The sequence below is a fragment of the Primulina huaijiensis genome, chromosome 2 (genome assembly GCF_012295235.1).
Source record: "Primulina huaijiensis isolate GDHJ02 chromosome 2, ASM1229523v2, whole genome shotgun sequence".
NCBI classification, from domain to species: domain Eukaryota; kingdom Viridiplantae; phylum Streptophyta; class Magnoliopsida; order Lamiales; family Gesneriaceae; genus Primulina; species Primulina huaijiensis.
Genome location: NC_133307.1, coordinates 17873042 through 17893045, shown reverse-complemented (window position 1 = coordinate 17893045; position 20004 = coordinate 17873042). Strand labels below are relative to the sequence as shown.

At 36.4% G+C, this 20004-nt stretch overlaps 2 protein-coding genes across 4 annotated transcripts; one reads left to right on the top strand and one right to left on the bottom strand.

Moving 5' to 3' along the window:
- Positions 1 to 2572: 2572 nt before the first annotated feature.
- LOC140967600 (arabinosyltransferase RRA3-like) lies at positions 2573 to 10145 on the bottom strand. 3 transcript variants are annotated; one of them, XM_073428213.1, is made up of 6 exons: positions 9925 to 10145; positions 8452 to 9363; positions 7619 to 7952; positions 7244 to 7393; positions 5725 to 6015; positions 2573 to 3818 (listed from the first exon to the last, which is right to left on the bottom strand). In XM_073428213.1, the coding sequence occupies exons 2-6, from the start codon at positions 9204 to 9206 to the stop codon at positions 2709 to 2711; spliced, it is 2640 nt and encodes an 879-aa protein (XP_073284314.1). In that variant the 5' UTR covers positions 9207 to 9363; positions 9925 to 10145; the 3' UTR covers positions 2573 to 2708. The 3 variants fall into 3 exon arrangements, with proteins under 3 accessions (XP_073284314.1, XP_073284321.1, XP_073284329.1); XM_073428220.1 differs by having other exon boundaries at positions 7628 to 7952; XM_073428228.1 differs by lacking the exons at positions 5725 to 6015; positions 7244 to 7393; positions 7619 to 7952; positions 8452 to 9363; positions 9925 to 10145 and adding an exon at positions 4384 to 4811.
- A 4454-nt stretch (positions 10146 to 14599) lies between these two features.
- LOC140967589 (COP9 signalosome complex subunit 4) lies at positions 14600 to 19673 on the top strand. The gene is made up of 14 exons (XM_073428204.1): positions 14600 to 14768; positions 14841 to 14992; positions 15683 to 15786; positions 15861 to 15921; positions 16782 to 16874; positions 16947 to 17047; positions 17200 to 17308; positions 17903 to 17947; positions 18111 to 18179; positions 18275 to 18366; positions 18490 to 18532; positions 18823 to 18882; positions 19069 to 19128; positions 19435 to 19673. Exons 1-14 carry the CDS (start codon positions 14639 to 14641, stop codon positions 19507 to 19509), a joined length of 1194 nt encoding a protein of 397 aa, XP_073284305.1. The 5' UTR covers positions 14600 to 14638; the 3' UTR covers positions 19510 to 19673.
- Positions 19674 to 20004: the final 331 nt, after the last annotated feature.

Below are 20004 nucleotides of genomic sequence, written 5' to 3'. Positions count from 1 at the left end.
ATATCATCACAAAATTCAACATGCTATGTCGTGTAGTAATGAAATCGTGACAGTGAATTAATGTTCAATATAATACAATGATTGTTCTATATTCTAAAATGAATAATGTGGGCTAATGAGGTGGCGTCTACCAACATTCAATATAGCACAATTTTCCACAAGTAGGATCGATACAACCGATCATTTAAGAGCCAAGGTGAACTCACAATACCGGACAAAATTCATGTTGTTCAGATGAAACATGTACCCTGGTTGTGCATCCGTTTTCATTGGACTCACTTTCTGGGACAAAGCCGCTTTTTCTGGTGGACTAGAAATCCTACATTGACCGGTGTTGGGATCGATTTGGGGGAAAATCGTTGAGCTACAATAGCTCGGTTCTTGAGATATTGAACACCGATGAATTAAATCGAGTTTGATATGAAATCAAGCGGAAAACACTCGAAATAATCTTTCGTAGAAACCGATTAAATATTTTGTAAAGCATTTAAAATATATGCAAGTTGAATGAGTAAAAATATTTTGGTTGAAGCATTTTATCAAACACTTGTATGCAATATTTTTGTATTTGAAGAACATGTAAAATGCTTCAACAATGCATCTTTAAAACTATGAAAATGATAAATAAATGAAATAAACAAATAGACACGAATTTGTTTATGGATGTTCGGAGACTTCAAATGCTCCTATATCACCCATTCTATCACAAGGATAGGATATTCACTAGAAGACTTTGATTTATACAACACCTTGTCCAAACCCATTTCAACTTAGGACTTATCTCTTGCATAACTGAAACTTCTAGCACTCAAGATTGTAGGCAGCACCTCACAATCAGCATATTGTTTAATGTCTCATATGCAAAGACTACAAACACAATGTTTTACGTCTTTGTGTAAAGACTCACTCAACTAATCTTTGAAGTTTAACTCTCTTGTATATGTGTGAGTGATTGTATATGAGGAATTTATCAGTTACAGTGTACATCTCAAATGTATCCTTACACAAGGGCTTGTGCTCTCAACTAGCTGATTTATTCATGCTAACTGCTCATGCTTTGAATGTCCTTCAAAAGCTCTTGTTTGATCTTCAAGATGATGTATTTATAAGCCCCAACAATTATATATACGTTATACACAAGAATATGACCGTTTGGAAAGTTTCTGTACTGTTTCTGAAATTGCAACGGTCAAATTCGCTTTACTGGACTTTTTCCCGACTGGTCAACTGGTTGTTCAGTTCAACTGGTAAGCAGCTAGTTCAGTTCAGATGATCTGGTTCAGTTTCAGTTGTGTGCTGAAATCAGCCTAACTGATTTCAGTTTGTGCAGAATTAGTAGCTTCATCGTCATTTATCAGTATCTTAAGTTTCGATTCAGACTTTGACTTCTAAAGATGATTTGTAGATCTTCGTCTTATCTTTCCAACTCATACTGAATCCTTCATTTCGATAATCGAGCTGAGAGATATGACCAAAATACTGCAACTGCTCATACCCAACTGATTGCTGTTTTCGTGTGATCAGTTCGGTAATTCAGCGATCAGTTAGACCATGATAACATCCATTTTACCCAACTGACGTGAAATACGACTTGTTCCAAATTGAGTTTTCTGATCAGTCGAGTTGGCGGATTGTCATTTGGATCTTTCAGTTGAGAGATATCATTAAAACACCGAAGCTTGCCAGAAATTCAGTTTGTGCAGAATTCAGTTTCGGTTTGCTTCTTGTGTTTGCAACTTCACAATTGAGTAAATATGTTAGAAATACAATAACAAGTTTTGTTAACATCAAAATCAAGATTGCGAACATGAAATGTTCCAACAACCGGTGTCTAGGATCCAATCGTTCACTCATTTACAATAGTTGATTAATAAATAATCAGGAACCAAACATACCAGACAATAAAATATACATTACAATATGAACAATTAAATTAAAATTGCACAATGTGATGCAATGTAAAAGTAATAGCTGATGAAAATAATTGTAAATTTCAAGAAAAATTCCAAATAATATTATTCAAGATATCTCACCTTGATAACTTACAAGCTTGCTCTGGTAGTCAATCATAAGCCAGTATAACTCCTAAAAATATAAATGTACTTTACATGGGTTAAAGTTGAAAGTAGGTGGTTGATATTTCAAATTCGTATTTGAACAAAACTTGAACCAGAACTTTGATTTATGCTTTTAAAAATTCATAATAAATCGTGGACAAGTTGAAAATTAATGAAACTTTCAGGACCTTCCTAGATCAAGTGCAGAAAGCTTCGGAAACCGAATAATCGACCATCGGTATGGCGCGTGTAAAGCACGCACCGCCTTCAGGAGTGTGGCTGTGCTCCAGCCACCACACGTGGTCAGAAATTTCGTGGTCGATTCCTTTTACCTAGATACAAAACTTTATATACAATGTTTAGAGAAAAGCAATTGATTTTGCCTAAATTTATATTTTCAAAACAATGAGCCCATAAATTTTCTTGCGGGAACAACTGCCTGTCCGTTGACTTTTTGGCCAATCAATTGCCATGTGTGAACTCTTAGCATCATAATAAGAACATGATATATGAAACAAAAGTAAGATGTTTAAGCCATTTTTGTAAACGACCCCTTCCAAAAACATGTAATCTGCTGAGAATCCCGTATACAGTAAAAAGAAACAAGAAAAAAGACCAACTTAAACATGAATTCTATCACTAGCTTCACTGTCATTCCGACCCATCAGGGAAAGGATCGAGAGCATCCTTCTTGCCATTTACATAAAACTCGACAACAGCTTTCATTCTTGGAAGCTTATCCGGGTGGTAGTTTACATGAACAATAACTGGTATGAGTTTCTTCAAATTCGCATCTTTTCTGACGGTCTTGAAAAGGACTTTACTGTTCATAAAGAGGTAATGGTCCATTGTTCTCTTAGCAGCATGAAGCCCGACATAACCAGGATGCGACGGGAAGAAGAGTTCTTCGTTGAAAACCGCTTGGTCCCAAGCATTTTCTCGAGTAAGCCTATTAGCAATTCGATCCAAGAGCTCGATCGAAGGAACTGTAGGCCTGATATAGAAGAAACCTGAATTATACACCCATATTCGCATTGTGTGAGCATACCTAGCCCAACCCATTGAAGGTTCATCAAATACATCGTTGTACCCATAAGCTGTCATGTTACTATGACCATCAGACATCGACTCCACATCAGAGTCTCTGTATAAATGGTCGAACGGATTCTGCAAGTAAACTATATCGACATCTGAAAGCAGTACACCATAACCAAGCTGCAGAAACTCCCTCAATATTTGGAATTTCAGTCCTGAGACAGCATGGTTACCACCTGTTTTTCCCACTGAATCAATAGCCTCATTAGGGTCCCTTTGGTACACAGGGACGTCATTTGACTTGCAAAAATCTAGGATCCCATCATCTAATGCAACTACCAGATAATTTGGGATGCCCACTTTTTTAATGCTAGTAAACCACATCTCTAGCATCCACTTTACATTTGAGTTGGCAATTGCAACAATAAGCTCTTTATTCACAGCAACCTTTGCCAAAATCTTTGCAAGTCTTGGATTCACATTTTCATCAGGAATGACAGTTGGATTCGTCCTCAAGCCTTTAACAGTACTGAAAGGTCCAGCTTTGTGTGGTTCACCCAATACCATAATCTGTTCTTGCGCACGACCTTTTCCCTGCTCAGCCAGGTGTAGCTTTTCATTCAACTCTCTAACTGTCCTTTTCAACTCAACATTCTTGTCCGATAGCTTCATGATATCAGCTTTCAGAAGATTTATTTTTTCTGTTGATTCACATGAAGAATCAACCTATGGAATAATATAAGATTACATCAGACATCATCACATTTATATTTTCTATCATATCCACATAAGGAAGGACCTCTACATGGTTACATTCAAAGTTAAATTCCCTAGAGACTACATATACATCAAGCACGTGTCTGCCCTTTTCGCTCTACACTTTTATCAAAGATGAATTCACATATTATACTGTTCATAACAACTAGAGAAAAAGAATTCTAAAGTCCGTGTCATTCCAACCAACTAAAAGTCTTGCAACAACCCATTCTGAATTCAAAAAAAGAAGTAATTTTTGCACCAACTAAATCCTTGAAACACACCACCACTTCCAAGATGAATTAACAATACGTTACGAAATCACTAGGGGTAGTAGCACAACTCAAAATGGGGAAAAAGGAATTTTATATAGATTCCTTCTGAAAAATATTGATTTTGCCCCGAATCACTGAATCGCACGCTACCAAAATCCTAGGTTCCCCCTTGATAACGACTGACGAGAATCATGGAGGAACCAACAAATTAAATGAAAAAAATTTAAGAAACAACAAAGAACGACGAAGGAATTGCACACCTCAAGATCAGACTTGGAGAGCGGACGAATTTTAGTAGGCGGCTCGGAGGAGGAAAACCCATGGGGGAACAAGAATGCGAAGATGCATCCCGCTAAAACCCCGATCCCAATTGCCGCAGTGATTCGAGATCCACGGCCCGACAATGGGCCGTTCCTCTCCTTCCGACCACCCGCCATTTCCTTGAAACTAAATTCCTACACAACCCCGAGTAAGAAAATTCAAACACCACCCAACCTTAACAATCTTTCAAAAAACCAATAATGTTTCAATTTTGTTAAAGGGGAGCGGCAAAGTTGTGGGTTTCGATGCGTGAAAGGAATCAAGCGAGGTTTGATTGCATGCTTCGAGAGCAGGGACTGTGGTTATTTCTATAAAAGCTGGCTGGCTGATAGCCAAAAGTTGACTTAGTTTTCGTACAGGAATAGGACTGCGCAATCATCAGTTACCTAATTCAGTTGACAACTGACCAAATGCGGGTGTTAAGGTATTAATTAATGATCAAGGAAATTATTGTCCGATTGTTTTCCCAAGGGGTGAGATGAGCTCCCCGGTGATATGCCAATAATTTATAAGTTATATTTTAGATAAATTTATTATAAAATGTGTGTTCTATATATGTATATATTGGTATAATTTTTAAAGCATACATTTAGGTTTCCAACCTTTTTCGGGGAAAAACTTCTCTAGTAATAAATCTGACCAAACCTAATGGATCTAGACAAGAATGTTAACAAAGTTACATAGAAAAGTATTTGATTATGGAAAGAAACGGAAACATCCAGATTATTGTGGCAACAAGCTGTGAAATCCATGAAATACACTCTCAAAACAAAAACAGACAAAACAAGGGGTAAAAAACTCACCCTTTTCAGATTATTTCTATGTACAGCAATTTTTAAAATCTGGGAGTTGGAATTACACCCAAAATGCCAAAGCGAGTATATTATATACAAGAGACAACGAGATTGGCATACGACACAAAAACAACATAACCCTATACATCAACCTCAGGATAGGGCCAAAACATTCCATGAAATTATCTTTGGAACATCATAAAATAAAACCACACCAGGTACCACTGATTCTCTATTTAGAGCCGTTCGTTAGAAGGCATTCCTCCTGCACAAGAACGGGTACGAGCATCACAATTTGATTTCAAGAAAAAACAAATCCGGATTACATCGAATAATGCAAGAAATGAGTCATATTGCCCACAACAAACTAATACAGAATGCGAGAAGTTCTGAGAGAGTTTACAGAATGCAAGCAAGCACAGACCAATTCTCAATCTCTGTATGTAACTCGGTGTGTGTGTATTTGGGAGAAAAAGGAGTCCATACATTTTGGTCACTGGTGATATAAGATACAACTACGGTGATGTCGTCAAGCTTCCCACCATAATACCGGAATCCAGCTTCTTGGGCTGCAGCAGAGAAAGGAGTCTGCCGGTCTTTGTCAAGTGCCCGTTGCCGCGCCAACGCTGCTATTTTCTGTGCAGTCACTTGAGGTGCTAAACCAGCTCTCAAAGCATGGACCACAACTGCAGCAATGTCATTGTTGTACAAGTTGTCAAAAAGGCCATCAGTCCCAGCAATTATGACATCACCGGGAGCAACGGGGACGGTAAATACCTGTGTAACGCATAAAAGACCATTTAGGACCTGTTTAAATAACAAACTTATAGTTTGAAAAGAACTTCAATAAGCTCGCGTTTTTTAGGTGTTTTTTCCCCAAAAAAGCAGAAGCATTTTTAATATTTGGATACATGATGACATACATTTTTCTTTCAGTTTAGAGAATAAACTTAATCATTAATTATGGAAAATGTGTGCTTTAAGCCCTTTCAACGAGCCTCTTCATCCAAACATCAGTTTTTTAAACGCCTTAAATTAAAAGTTTCTCTATCTAAACAGACTTTAGTTTCAGATAGTTCATACTTCATCCCCAAAATCCAGACTATAACAAGCCATGTGTAAAGTAAAAGACAACGATGAAAGTGATTGATAACAAGGAGAAAGAAATAACATTTGAATGCTACTTCATAAAGACATGAACAACCAATTAAGAATATATATCACGTGGAAAACTACTCACAAAACGTGAAAAAATCTACAGCATTACTGAAAAGAAACTGTGTAATATCCATTTGATAAAAAAGATAAGAGAACTCCCATTAGGAGTCAGATTTTCAAAGACAGAGTCAATACATTGAACAAGTCCTTTTAAGACATAGAAGAAGTTGAACATAGAATCAGGGACATGTCCATGGAAGTAGGTAAAAGTTACTGGTAAATACGTATACAGGTACATGCCAGGACTAGTTTTATATACAATACTATGCTTCAAATAAAGGATCCACGTGGCAGGTGCTTGTTATAAGACAAGGGGCAACAGTCCTCCTAAACAAGGGTCAATGGAGAGGGCATATTTTCAAAGCCAGGACTAGATACTTGAAATATTGCAGGAATTAGTACTCAGAAGTGAGCAGGATTAATCAATGATGATAGTTCAAAAAACTAAGTTTCTGGAACCTTGCAAGGTACTTTTTTTCAGTTGTCAACCATCAATGAAAAGTAAAATGATTAATACACACAATCAAAGAATCTAAAATGCAAGGGAAGCGCACAGAAACCTTATTTCCAGGCATTAGAGAACTTGGCATTAGAGAGCTATCAAAGCCTAGATAACTTTCATCCAGTCACTTTACAGATACACCCAAGTGCGTGCAACATCAGGAGGAAATAAACTCAATGAAAAAATTAAGCTATGATGACTAATGATGGTTTATTGCTATATCTATGAATGTGTATCAGAACAATAAGTAGAAAGTAACCATAAAGGAAACAGGAGGTAATCTACCTGTCCAGAGCTAGGCAGATCTCCAGCGTCACCACTCTCCAGCTGATAAGTGAAATTGAAATCATGCTGCTGAACAGGGGATCTAAAAACTGTACATCCGTCTCTAACAACCATAAACCCACTATCCCCCAAATTAATGGCATGGAGACCCTACATAAGAAAGGAATCATGATTGATATATCCATGCAACTTGCAAGCATTGAGCTTATCTGTTGTTTCTTATAAAATCTTAACATCTAAAAATCAGGGATAGATTAGAGCTGAAATTTGCAGCAATAATTTTCTTAAGGTTCCTAGAGCAACTTTCGATGAGTGAAGCATGATGATCCCCAATTACAAATGGTAATGTTAATAATAGAATATCTATGTGCTTACGTCAGATACCTGATCTGTGAGAGCAATGATACAAGCAGTGGAAGACCCTTTCGCTTTTGTGCTGGCATGGGCTTTCGCTAGGACTCTGGCTGGGTCAATGGAACCTCTTGGTTCAACTTGCACTGCATTAACCGAATTAGACATTAACTCACGAGCATAATACCCTGCATTGACACCAAGATCAGCCCATCCACCAACGCCATCAGCTACACCAATTGCTGGTTTATCAGTACAAATGAAATGAGCATCCTCTCCACCAGTTTCTTCTTTGTCAGGATGAGGCAGGTAACATGACCCAGATTTTAGCCTCAGTGTCCTGCCCGTTGGGATGCTCCTGAATACAAAAAGAAGAATAAATCCAAAGTAGAAATGGCAAAATAATTCGACATAGAGCTTTCACATCTCTCATTAAGATGGACTTCCAAATAGCGTCTGATGAGAACAGCAAGACCTCACTGGCTACCTGGATGTAGAATTAGATGATGCTCTGACGGAAAAACTGTAGGATTAATTGATATGCCCGGACGGGAAAAAATTTTAAACAGATGAAGCAGTAGGAGAAAGGTCTTGCAGAAAAAATGGGTGTGGGAAAACATTTCTTTAGAAAAATTGATGAGTTTAGAGTTTTACACTTGTAAGGGTTAGACAAATTCTAACGACAAAATCAAATGCTCACAAACAAAGACATAACAGAAAGTTACGCACACATCAGAGTTAAATAAGTTAACAAACATTTAATAAGCGGAGGTGAAACTATAAAGAAAAATTCGATCTGTAATAAAGTATAGCTCTTCATGAATATTAAAAATCAAATAGAAATGAAATAAACATACAGCTCTGATGAATCGGCAAAACTTAAATGTTGTTCCTCCCGTGCAGAATTTTCAAAGGACACATCATGAGAAGTGCCAGCCGAGGAACAAGCAGGTGACGACAGATGGAAACCCTCAAAACCAAATCCCAGGAATGTATGGTCATTTCCCTTTCGCTTCACAGCATTGTATGTGAAATACCCATAGAGAAAGAAGTTGTTCGGCTGCTCTTTATTTCCCAAACTCATGCTCACCTTTCTACTAATGTAAAAACTTCTTCTGTAGTATGAACTGAAAGAATGGTACGCAGCGACATCAGGTTGAGCAGGCCTAGAATTCAAATTACTGATAGAGCAGCCAGCAAGAGCTGACCTAGATCCACAAACAGACATAAGTTCCTTTTGAGAGTTATTGCCCGAAACTTGATTAGGCTCTGCTAGCAGACACTCGATGTGATATCCACAAACTTGAAATGAAGGGCCTGATACAGACGGTATAGAAATCGCGCGAGAAAAAGCTCCAACAACTGAAATATTCTTTCTTCGATTGGCTGTATGAAAATTTGCCTGAGCGGCAGCAAGACTGCCAGAACGCATAAACACGTGAAGAACGGTGAATTTCCCAGAGGATAAAGAATTTGATTGGCCAGTAAGCTTCTTCCCTTGGTCAATCAAAACATTCACCTGACCTTGGATTCCACGTTCTTTTCCAGATCTTGTTCCCCATATTCCTTTTCGAATTACGTGCGAAAGGCCAGAGAAACAATTAGATGGCATTTCATCGGCCCAAATGATGAAAATAAGAAACTTTTTTGATACAAACGGTTAAGCCACGAGAACTGCTAGTAAAAGATAATTTCATACTTCAATTCATCTATGCAATACTCATGGAAATAGGAGCCCCTTCCTCACCAAATAGGTGGAACAAGAAAACCTGGCAAATGAAAGTGCAAACAATGAAGTAAAGATGATAAAAATAATATGACATTATTCCATGAATTGCTATCATAAATTTAGAACAAACCGCATACTTTTGAAGTATCATGTGAGAACTTTACTATAAATAATCCATGATTTATATGCCTAAATTATCTAGCCTCTGCTTTTTGAACAAGTGGCGCAGTAGGTAAAACATATTTCTTTGTGTAATAATGAAAATTCAACAGCAAGAAACATCTTCAAGATTTACTACAATTAGTCGATCCGCATATCTGAGAATTACAACTTTGATAAAGAGAAAATGTGCTAAGAAAGTTGATAGGAAAAAATTAAATTCTACTTGATTCCCACCAGTAGTGCTCGACAACAAACTAATGCCAGATTAAAAACTAAACAGAAACGAATACCAATACCTGCATCCTTTCCCATCCTAATAAACATATAAGAATGATTGAGGAGAAAACCACACGCACGCACAAAATTACCGGCATCCATAATCCAAATCCCTCTTCATCGATCACAAATTACTGGGAAAAAATTAAGGAAAAAATCTCACCTTTATAAATATCGATGGACCGGGAGCAATCTGATCAAGTTTTAAAGCCTCGACAACGGTATATCAACAGAATTGCTCACAATAAATCGGTTTTCAGGGTTCGTGGTGTTAAATCGTTGGATTTGATTCACATATATTGGAATGATAAACGCAAGCCACGCGTCTGCTCTTATAACTAAGGTTTGGCGGCTCCTGAAGCTTCGCAGGGACTATTTGATTTCCCGACTCGGCTTTAGGAAATCGACTGAAAAATCCTAGTTATTTATTTATTTGAATATTTAATTTTTATATGCTCAAAATATATATATATATATATATACTAGTTAGTATGCACACGCGATGTGTGTGTGTACAATTTTTTTTATTATTATCAATGGACTAAAGTGAAATTTGACAAATTATGGATGGACTATATTGATATTTGAATTGTTGAAATAAAAATAAATAAAAATAAAAGTGTGTGTTGAAATTAAAACAAAAAACAAAAGTTAATATTAATATCATATAAGAGTAAAATTAGAAAAAAAAAAATTTATGTCTTTTTTAGATAGTTATTATCATGTCCTCACACTTAATATAATAGTATAGATATATATATATATATATAAATTTAAATTAAATGTATACTTAACTATAACAGTAATAAAAGAAACTATAAAAAAAACTACGTCAACTAAATTGTTATTTATTAAATATTATTATTTTTCATTTGCTTAAATTTATAAGGTGTTTGGTTAAATTTATTTAAAACAATTTATAAATTTTTATGTTGTATAAATAGTTTTAGAAGTTTATAAGCCGTGAGGTCTAATTTTAAAAATAAATTTTTAAAGTGTTTAGATGAACATATTCTAAAAATTTAAAGATGTTGATGTGTATGATATTATAAGATAAGAGTATTATAATATGAAGGTAATGTAAGTAGTTTACACAAATATAAATATAAAACAATATTTTTAGAATTTTATGTAAATCTTATATTAAAAAAATCAATTTATAATTCTAATTTATAAAATTTGATATTATTAGGAAAAATAAAAATATATTTAATATTATCTTTAATATGTTCAAGTAAAAATTATTTTAAAAAATTAGTTAAAAATTTTCTTAATAAAACCTTGAAACTTTTGTTTTTAAAATTCTAAGTAAAAGATTTAAAAAAACCCTTATTTAAAATTAGATAAAAGTAAAAGTGATAAAGTAACCGATAATTGAATACGTTAACAAAAATAACAAAATGACTGTAAGGTCTAAAAATTCAAACGACGTAACTTCACTGCATGCAAATCTAATATAGTATTAAAAATGTTTAATTAAATATTTCAAATGAATTAAATACATGTTTATGACATGATTACATGTTTTACTGCATGATTTACTAGATTGCATGTAATAGGACATTTTGCAGTATTCGATGCTCGAACAAGAAACGGAGAACGGTGACAGTTTAAGGAAAATGTTTTTATTAAATAATTATTTTTAATTATTTAATATAATATGTATTTAATAGGTGATTTTTGAAAATAAAGATTTTATGATATTTTTACACGTCGAGCAATATTTTAAATCGACAGTCGATTTTTGACAAAATTGAGGACTTTTGAGGTATCGGATAATATTTTCGAAAAAGTACCAAAACGAAATATTTTATGTGCACGTCATTGAGCTGGATGGGCCTGTTTTAGTAGAATTTTTGGGCATATCTCACTACACTTTTGTATATCAAGATTTGGCCCATCTCTTTGTTATTTCTCATCATTTCACACACCCTAAAACCCTAGCCTCCCTCCCCTCAACCTCACGGCTGCACACACTCACACACACCAGCAAATTTTGATCAGTTTTTCAAGGTAAATATGAAAGGAAAATCGTCTTGTCTCTTCGGTGTTCGTTCTACGCATTGTTCTTGAGATTTTTCGAGAGTTTGGACGCAAAGGCACGCCCTAAACTTTTGTTTTCTCATCATTCACATCATATTATGAAATATTTTTATTGATCTTGCATGTCATATTACAGATCCACTTATATGCATTGGTTTACATGGTTTTGACATGAAATATCTTTGGAAAACTTGTTTATGGCTCACGTTTTTGATCTGGATGAAGGGGCTGCCAGGTTTTGATGGTTAGGAGACGATCTACATGAGGTTTAGAGAGGGTTTAGGTGGAAATATCATATCTGGAACAAGTCCTTGTAGGTGGCTGATTGGACTTCACGTTTTTGGCTCGGTTTGGATGTGTTGGAGGCGATCGGGCTTTGGCAAGGGGCTTGAAGGATCGGTTCGAGTACCTTTGAAGGTACTTCAAATACAATATTATCCATGAGCTTCAATAGCTCGTGTTCTAAGAATGTATACATCGATGAATTAAATCGAGTTTTGTGTTAAACCAAGCGGAAAATACTCGAAGTAATCTTTCGTTAAGAAAGCTGACTAATTTGAAAGCAATTTAACTTGTTTAAACTGATTAACTTTAGTAAAGGGAATCAGTTCTTGCATATATCAGTTCAGTTATGATAAGAATTGAACTGATAACTGCTCGAACTGATCAAATCAGTTTTAAAATGAAAGTTAAGCAGTTAAGTACACAAGATATGTTTATGGATGTTCGGAGACTTCAACTGCTCCTACGTCACCCCTTCTACCTCCTTCATATTTACTAGAAGACTTTGATTTATATAACACCTTGTACAAACCCACTCAGTTTAGGACTTATCCTACTGCCTAACTGAACTTCTAGCCTAGTCTGAAGACAGCAGCTTTCAGCCAACACTTGTTTAGCATCTGTGTGAGGCCCGCGGCCGAAGAGGGCAGGGGTGATCGCCGATGCCATGAGGTTGCACGGACAATGAGCGGCTCCTGGCAGGCTTCTAGGCGGAGGGAACATGAATGAACCGATCTTACACCGGAAGGAGAGGGATTCCGAAACTGTTCAGGTATGGAACTGTGCAGTTGAAGAAGACTTAAAAGATTTGATATGTACTACTCATATCAAGAAGGTGCATCTTCTTTATGGTAGCTCATCACATAAGAATTTCAAAGTTAAGCGTGCTTGACTTGGGACAATTTTGGGATGGGTGACCCTCTGGGAAGTTTCCTAGGGTGCGTGTGAGTGGGGACATAAGCACGCTGGAAAGACTCATCTTGGTACAGTGAAGACAGTCGTCAAATCTGGAGCGTTACAGTCTGTGCGTCAAAAATACATACACAAGTTTTATGTCTTTGTGCAAAACCCACTCAACTATTCTATAAGCTCAACTCTATGTATTTGTGAGTGGTAGTGGTGTGTGTGTGAGAACTGAACAATAATTAAAACAGGAAGGTTTTCTCACACACTAAGAGAAATAAGCTTCTAAACTAAGTCGATATAACTTTGGTGTAATCCCTCAATTGGGCTTATTGCTTCTTTGTAAGCTGATATGCAATATGTGTGTCCTTTTTTTCTATCTTGTTTTTGTCCCGCTTTACTTCTCACTGATATTCATCTTCTATTTATAGATGAGAAACTTGATCGTACAGTGAAACTCAATAATTGTATCTTTTTCAGCTTGAATGCGTTTTTTGAAATTTGTGTCTCGACTTTTCCGACAACCATTCTGGAAAATTTTGGCTTTAAGCTTTTCTGCATCATCCATTATTGTACTATTGATAGTACAAATGCTTTTGTATCGTTGTGCGTAGCTGAATTCCATTAGATAAGCTTGTCGTGTTCTGCAAACTGATTGATTCCTAACTGATACTTTGAACTGATTAGTTGAACTGGTCTTGAACTGATACGATGAAATCAGTTGGCTCGTCAGTTGAACTGATTTCACTGATTCAGTTGAACTGGACAACTGTGCTTTTCATCAGTTGAACTCTTCATCAGCTGGCCAGGCTTCTGAAGGTCTTCTGCTGAATCACCTATCAACTGAACAATCAGTGGAACTGGTATTTGATACATCAGTTGGACTGGTTCAGTTTGGACAATCAGTTGGCACTTTCAGTTCGCTTCTCGAAAGCTTCATTTTTGGCTCAGTTAACTGATCAGTTCGAAGCCTGATCAGTTACAGTTTCATGCGCACTTCGATAAATCATTAGAAACAAAATAACAAGTTTTGTTAACGTCAAAATAAGATTGTGAACATGAAATGTTCCAACTGGGCTGCTGTGCATAGTACCGTTCCAGGCTATGGTTCAGATTCCAAAGGGTTTGATTTGAGGTCCTAGATGGACGGTGAATGGTTGGTTCGAAGGGCTAGGGGTAGGCGCACGGTTGGTTCGAAGGGGGTTGCATTTTGAGGTGTCTAGGTCGAACCATGCATGTCCGCGTGCATGGGGCTGTGGTCCATGGTTATATCAGTCCATGAGGGTCCATTCGTGGTCTAGGAAGGTCTGGTTTGGGTCTGGTCTGGGCTAGTTCGATGTAGGGTCGAGTTTTTTGCTTGAACATGTAGCTAGGGTTCGGTCTTCTAATGTGCGGAAAATTCCAGCAACTTCCAGGTGCATTTCAAGGTTCTGAAAAAGTTTTGTCTACAAGTTTAAGGTCTGGTAGGGCGTGCTTAAGTCATGTTTAAGTTTGGAAAAGTTTGATGATGTTTAGGTGTGATTTATGTTAAACCGGGACTTCGATCTAAGTTTTAAAATGAACGGTAGAATTTAATGTTTTAATAAGTTTAGACGTAGTCTGATCGAAATTTTAAGCAATCCATTGTCTCAAACCCTAAACCCCAAATCATGGAGAGTGCATTCGCGAGCGCTTCTGCGATCAGTGACCAGCGTCAAAAGATCGAGCAGTACAAGCACATTCTATCCACCGTCCTCTCCTCCAACGACGTCGGGCAGGCGAAAAAATTCATCGACCACAGTTAAGGGTCCTCAATTTTTATCGTTATTCATGTTCCATTAATTATTTAAAACGTTTTGTCTATATCTTCAGTGTTATCGGACGATGTTCCGCTTGTGGTGTCGAGGCAGCTGGTACAAACGTTTGCTCAGGAGCTGGGGAAATTGGAGCCGGAGTTTCAGAAGGAAATTTCCCATTATACGCTCAAGCAAATTCAACCTCGTGTTGTTTCCTTCGAAGAGCAGGTTAGTTTTCCGGTTCACTTTTTTTTTTTTTTTGCCTTTCTGTTTCAATTTGCTTTAGCCGAGACAGGACTATCGGCTGGGTTTTTTTCCATCTTATCCATGACACGTTATAAAGTTGCTGTTGCTCCCACGTGAAAGTTGTTGTACGAGTTGCATATGTTTGGGCAACGTGTTAAAAGGAATGGGAACCATGTTTAAGTGTTGCTTAGTGGCATTTAGCAGTGAAATCTTTATTTTATGAGCTTTTAGAGTTGGCACAAAAGCAAGTGATTGACATGGAGGTCAATAGATTCATTAGCTTAAAGTATTGAATGCAGTGCTGATTTTGTGGTATGTGCTTATTTGAAAATTATAGTTGCTCTATTTAATAGACAGAATTTATGTTTTAAATTTTAACTAATCTTTGTTGAATTTTATGTGGTGGGCTGGAGTAATTTTGGCCCTAGAAATTGCACGTAGCTGTTTACTGATTTGCACAATCACCCATGACATTTTGCGGCACGAGTTTGTATTTAAGATACTTCATTTTATATCATCAGAACTCTGAAATTGCTGCATTTGTTGTGCTTCTTTCCCTGTTATAATGTATATTTTGACCATCGTGATGTAAATCGTAACTGTTCATTCTTACCTCTGTTTTTACCATGTAATGTTTTCCAACTAACTTTGTTTGTGTAATCATGAGTACAGGTGTTGATAATTAGAGAAAAACTGGCTGAATTGTATGAATCCGAACAAGCATGGTCAAAAGCTGCGCAGATGCTCAGTGGCATTGATCTGGATTCTGGAATGAGGTATCTAACTGACTTCCTTCTTCAGCTACCTTTGAAATTTCTTGAAATATACTATGATTCTCTTGTCTGTGCAGGGTGATTGATGACACCTTTAGGCTTTCAAAATGTGTCCAAATTGCTCGTCTTTACCTTGAGGTACTTTTGTCCTGGTGTTGAAGTCTAATTCTTTAACTTTATATTGAAGTACCTGTTTCTGTAGACTCGTCATCTGTTATGCATGCAAGTAAACATAGGTCTAGCGATTATGGCATTCCTTGTTAAAATTTGTCCAAAATCTTTAATTTCAGTTTATAGAAATCACATTGTGTTTTTGGGTGATAACATATGACTGAAACCTAAAATTGCATCCATAGAAAACTGATGGTGGCATTTCATTCATGATTATAATGGTATGGAGAGAGTAGAATGGGTCCTCTTGTCTCGAACTACGATCCCTGCATGCATGTTAGCATTTTAATACCATTATCATAACATATCTCAACCAAGCAAGAGATGACGTGGCAAAGAAACCAGACATTTATTCTCTGTATGCTAAGTTCTCCCATCTCTCCTTGAAGCCCTCCATTTTCTTATCAGTCCTGTGCAGTTCCAAGTAGCTCAATGTGTAATACTGCACCTAGTGTTTCTGTTATAGTTCTCATTTTGCAAAATACCAACAAAAATTTGTACCTAATTTCTTTTTCACGACCAAGTGGCTTTACCCTAGGTAATCTTTCTTTGTGAAGTGTAGAATACATGTATTAGATGCTTTATATATAAGGTGTAGTTGTCTTTTAATTACATCTCTCGTGATCTTGTTTATTCCCTTCAAAAGGATTTATTGGCAACTTATATTTATTTCTGTGTGCTTGTATGGATTGTGAGCAGAGGTTGGTATTGCATTTTGTTTCAAGTATCAGCTCGTATACTTTTATTTATTACTTTATTATCTGAAACCCTGTACAATGTGCCTGTCGAAATGTAGCTGGAATCATGTTCTTTTTCCATGTTTTTAGGATGATGATGCTGTTAATGCGGAAGCTTTTATTAACAAAGCTTCATTTTTGGTTAGCAACAGTCAACATGAAGTGTTGAATTTACAGTACAAGGTTGGTATTTGACAGTGTTGAGTCGTGGTCTGAAATGTCAACATTACTCGCTACATATATTTGTTCTACCAGGTTTGCTATGCTAGGATACTAGATTTGAAGAGGAAGTTCTTGGAAGCTGCCCTACGGTATTATGGCATCTCACAAATTGAGAAGCGGCAAATTGGAGATGAGTAAGCATGACGAGATAGACATCTTTGAGTGAATTATATTATTTTCCATTTAAAAAAATAGGGATTTCTCTCTTTTTTTTTTCCAATTAAATTCCTGGGAATAATTGGATTGCTGGTATGTGTTGGCTTATGGAATCACTGGCACGTTACAGAGAGATCGATGAAGACGCTCTGGAGCAAGCTCTAGCTGCTGCTGTGACTTGCACAATTTTGGCTGCTGCAGGCCCTCAACGTTCTCGTGTTCTTGCCACCTTGTACAAGGTATAAGAAATTGTTTGTCCATTGAGCCAGGTGTTTGTCTATGTTTGTTGATAAGCCTTCTGGTTTACGACACCAGTCAAAATTAAATTATTTTTCTCTGAAGGATTGCTTTGTTGGCTTTCCGCACACTACTCTCTTAGCGGCGAAGGGAACTGCAAAATTGACTATTTTTGTGGCACTTGTGCTACCTGTTATTTGGAATAAAATGTAATTATCGAACGCGGTCGTGTTTAGTACAGAGTTTTTTCTATGGTTTTAATTGATGTTATCTTCTTTCCATGAATAATTTTTTCCTTCACTGGGACGATAAGACTGGTGAAACGATACTGTAGATCGCCGAAGAGACTATGTGGCATGAAATGTAAATGTATAATATTTCATGAATAGTGCTAGAAAAGAATTTGTTGAATATGAAGAATCCTTGAACTTATTAGGAGCCTACTCTTTTTAAGTAACAATTTTTTCCATTTGGCACTACCGCCTTATGGATGAGATTACCTTGTTCTCTGAAACTGATTGTACTGGCAAATTTATTTTGAAGCTAGGTTACTTTTCTCTTAAGTTTGAGTGTTTATTTTCCATGTCTTTCACCAGGATGAACGTTGCTCTAAGCTTAAGATTTACCCAATCTTGCAGAAGGTGATCTGTTCTTGCTTGATAACTTAACTACAATTCCTGTCAAACCTCTTCTTCTAAGTCTCAAATCTCAATGTCACCCATGCTCCTTGTCATCAGTTCCCACATATGCATAAACATACTTTTACGCCTGCTAATTGATAAAGTTTGGCATGGAACTTCCCAGGTTTATCTAGAGAGAATTTTGAGAAAACCAGAAATAGATGCCTTTGCTGAAGAATTGAAACCACATCAGGCTAGAATTTTATATATGCTTGTGGCATTTCATTTTCCAACTGTTGGTTCGTTATAATTTCTTCAATAATTTTTCTTTGGAGTTCCTATTGACAGAAAGCACTTTTACCCGACAATTTTACGGTTCTTGATCGTGCAATGATTGAGCACAATCTCTTGAGTGCTAGCAAACTTTACACAAATATAAGGTGGGTGGAAAGTCTAGCAACCTTTGGATTTTTTCACTTTAGTGGTGAACAATCAACTCATTCAAGATATTGGGCTGTCCTAGATGTTATATCTGATTTAATTTTAACAATGTTCGTGTACAGCTTTGATGAGTTGGGCACATTGCTGGGTATTGCTCCTCTGAAGGTTCTGTTCCATCTTAATTGCTGCTTCATGGGCGTATATAATGATTGACAAAGGATGTAAAAAAATGCGTTTATTTCTCAATGTTTTGTTGGTAAATTTAATTTGAAGGAAAACGGCCATATAATTTAATGGATGATAATGTTCTGGCTTGACCTGGACTCTTTGAATAACATTTAGTACTCTTGCGAACCATATTGCTCTTACACTAGAGAGACACGGTTTTCTGTAGTGCATGTACCATTACAGAACCTATCCATACAAATACTCACAAAAACATTGTATTCTCACAGGCTGAGAAAATAGCTTCTAGAATGATATGTGAAGATAGAATGAGGGGATCTATTGACCAGGTAAATCTTGCCTTTTTACTAGAATGTAACAATTTGAGCTACCCCCTTGATCCGTGGGTTAGATTGTTATTTTGTTCCGAAGTTGTGAAACTTTTGCTATCAGCTTGTCATCGACTCTTATCATACTTTGCTTTGTTACGAGCAATTTCATTGGAATTCAACAGCTGCCTAATAATTTTTCGTCAGGTTGAATCTGTCATTCATTTTGAAGATGACACTGAAGAACTGCGACAATGGGATCAACAGGTACCACACAATATCATTGCTGAGTAGGAATACTTGGTTATCTATTTTCATTTCCGCTAATGTCAATTTGCAAGTCCTGGTGGCCATCTCCTAACTCTGGCATTGTGTTCAATAACAAAAATATGGCAGTATGGATGCAAAATGGTTCGATTTGAAATAAAATATGGCAGTATTGATGCAAAATGGTTCAATTTGAAATATGATATTGGCTTGCTCATATCACTAAATTGCATTAAATATTTTCATGCCCTGTTGATTATATTTATTATGCTGATTGTACTGACTATGGAGGTTTCTTATTGGCAGATTGTAGGGTTGTGCCAAGCTCTGAACGATATTCTTGATAGCATGGCAAAGAAGGGTTTGCCGATTCCTGTCTAGTTTTATATTTTTTTGTCCAATTTAGTGTGATATTATATACTATTCGAACCTTTCATTGATTTAGGGTAGGGCGTGCCCAGATCAAGGTTTTAATAGTAAAGCTATTTTTTGTGCTCACTCCAGATTTTCTATTCCAAATTATGTTTTATTTCATGTTATATATATATATATATATATATGGTGCTTATTGGATATTTCACTGAAGTGTAACAGAACTAAAAGACGATTGTTATATATATATATAAATGGTGCTTATTGGATATTTTGTATGGTATCATCTTGTACGGTCCATTCTTCCTGACACGTGTTAGTTGAAAATTTCCCCATTAACATATACAAACTCAAGGAAAAGCTTCAATTGATAGGAAAATTGTCAAAAGTCAGGAGTATCTTCCAAAAACCTTCCTATGGCACATGTCTTTGCTTATGTTTTTTTTTTTTTTTTTAGAAATCCGAAATATGATAGTCAGGAGTATCTTCCAAAAACCTTCCTAT

Coding starts and splice junctions, on each gene's coding strand:
- LOC140967600 (XM_073428213.1), bottom strand. CDS start 9,206: ATGCCATCTAATTGTTTCTCTGGCCTTTCGCACGTAATTCGAAAAGGA. Junction 7,953..8,451: donor TTTGCCGATTCATCAGAGCT/GTATGTTTATTT, acceptor TTTTGTATTCAG/GAGCATCCCAACGGGCAGGA. Junction 3,819..5,724: donor ATATCACCAGTGACCAAAAT/GTATGGACTCCT, acceptor ATTATTCCATAG/GTTGATTCTTCATGTGAATC.
- LOC140967589 (XM_073428204.1), top strand. CDS start 14,639: ATGGAGAGTGCATTCGCGAGCGCTTCTGCGATCAGTGACCAGCGTCAA. Junction 14,769..14,840: donor GAAAAAATTCATCGACCACA/GTTAAGGGTCCT, acceptor CTATATCTTCAG/TGTTATCGGACGATGTTCCG. Junction 15,787..15,860: donor GATCTGGATTCTGGAATGAG/GTATCTAACTGA, acceptor TTGTCTGTGCAG/GGTGATTGATGACACCTTTA.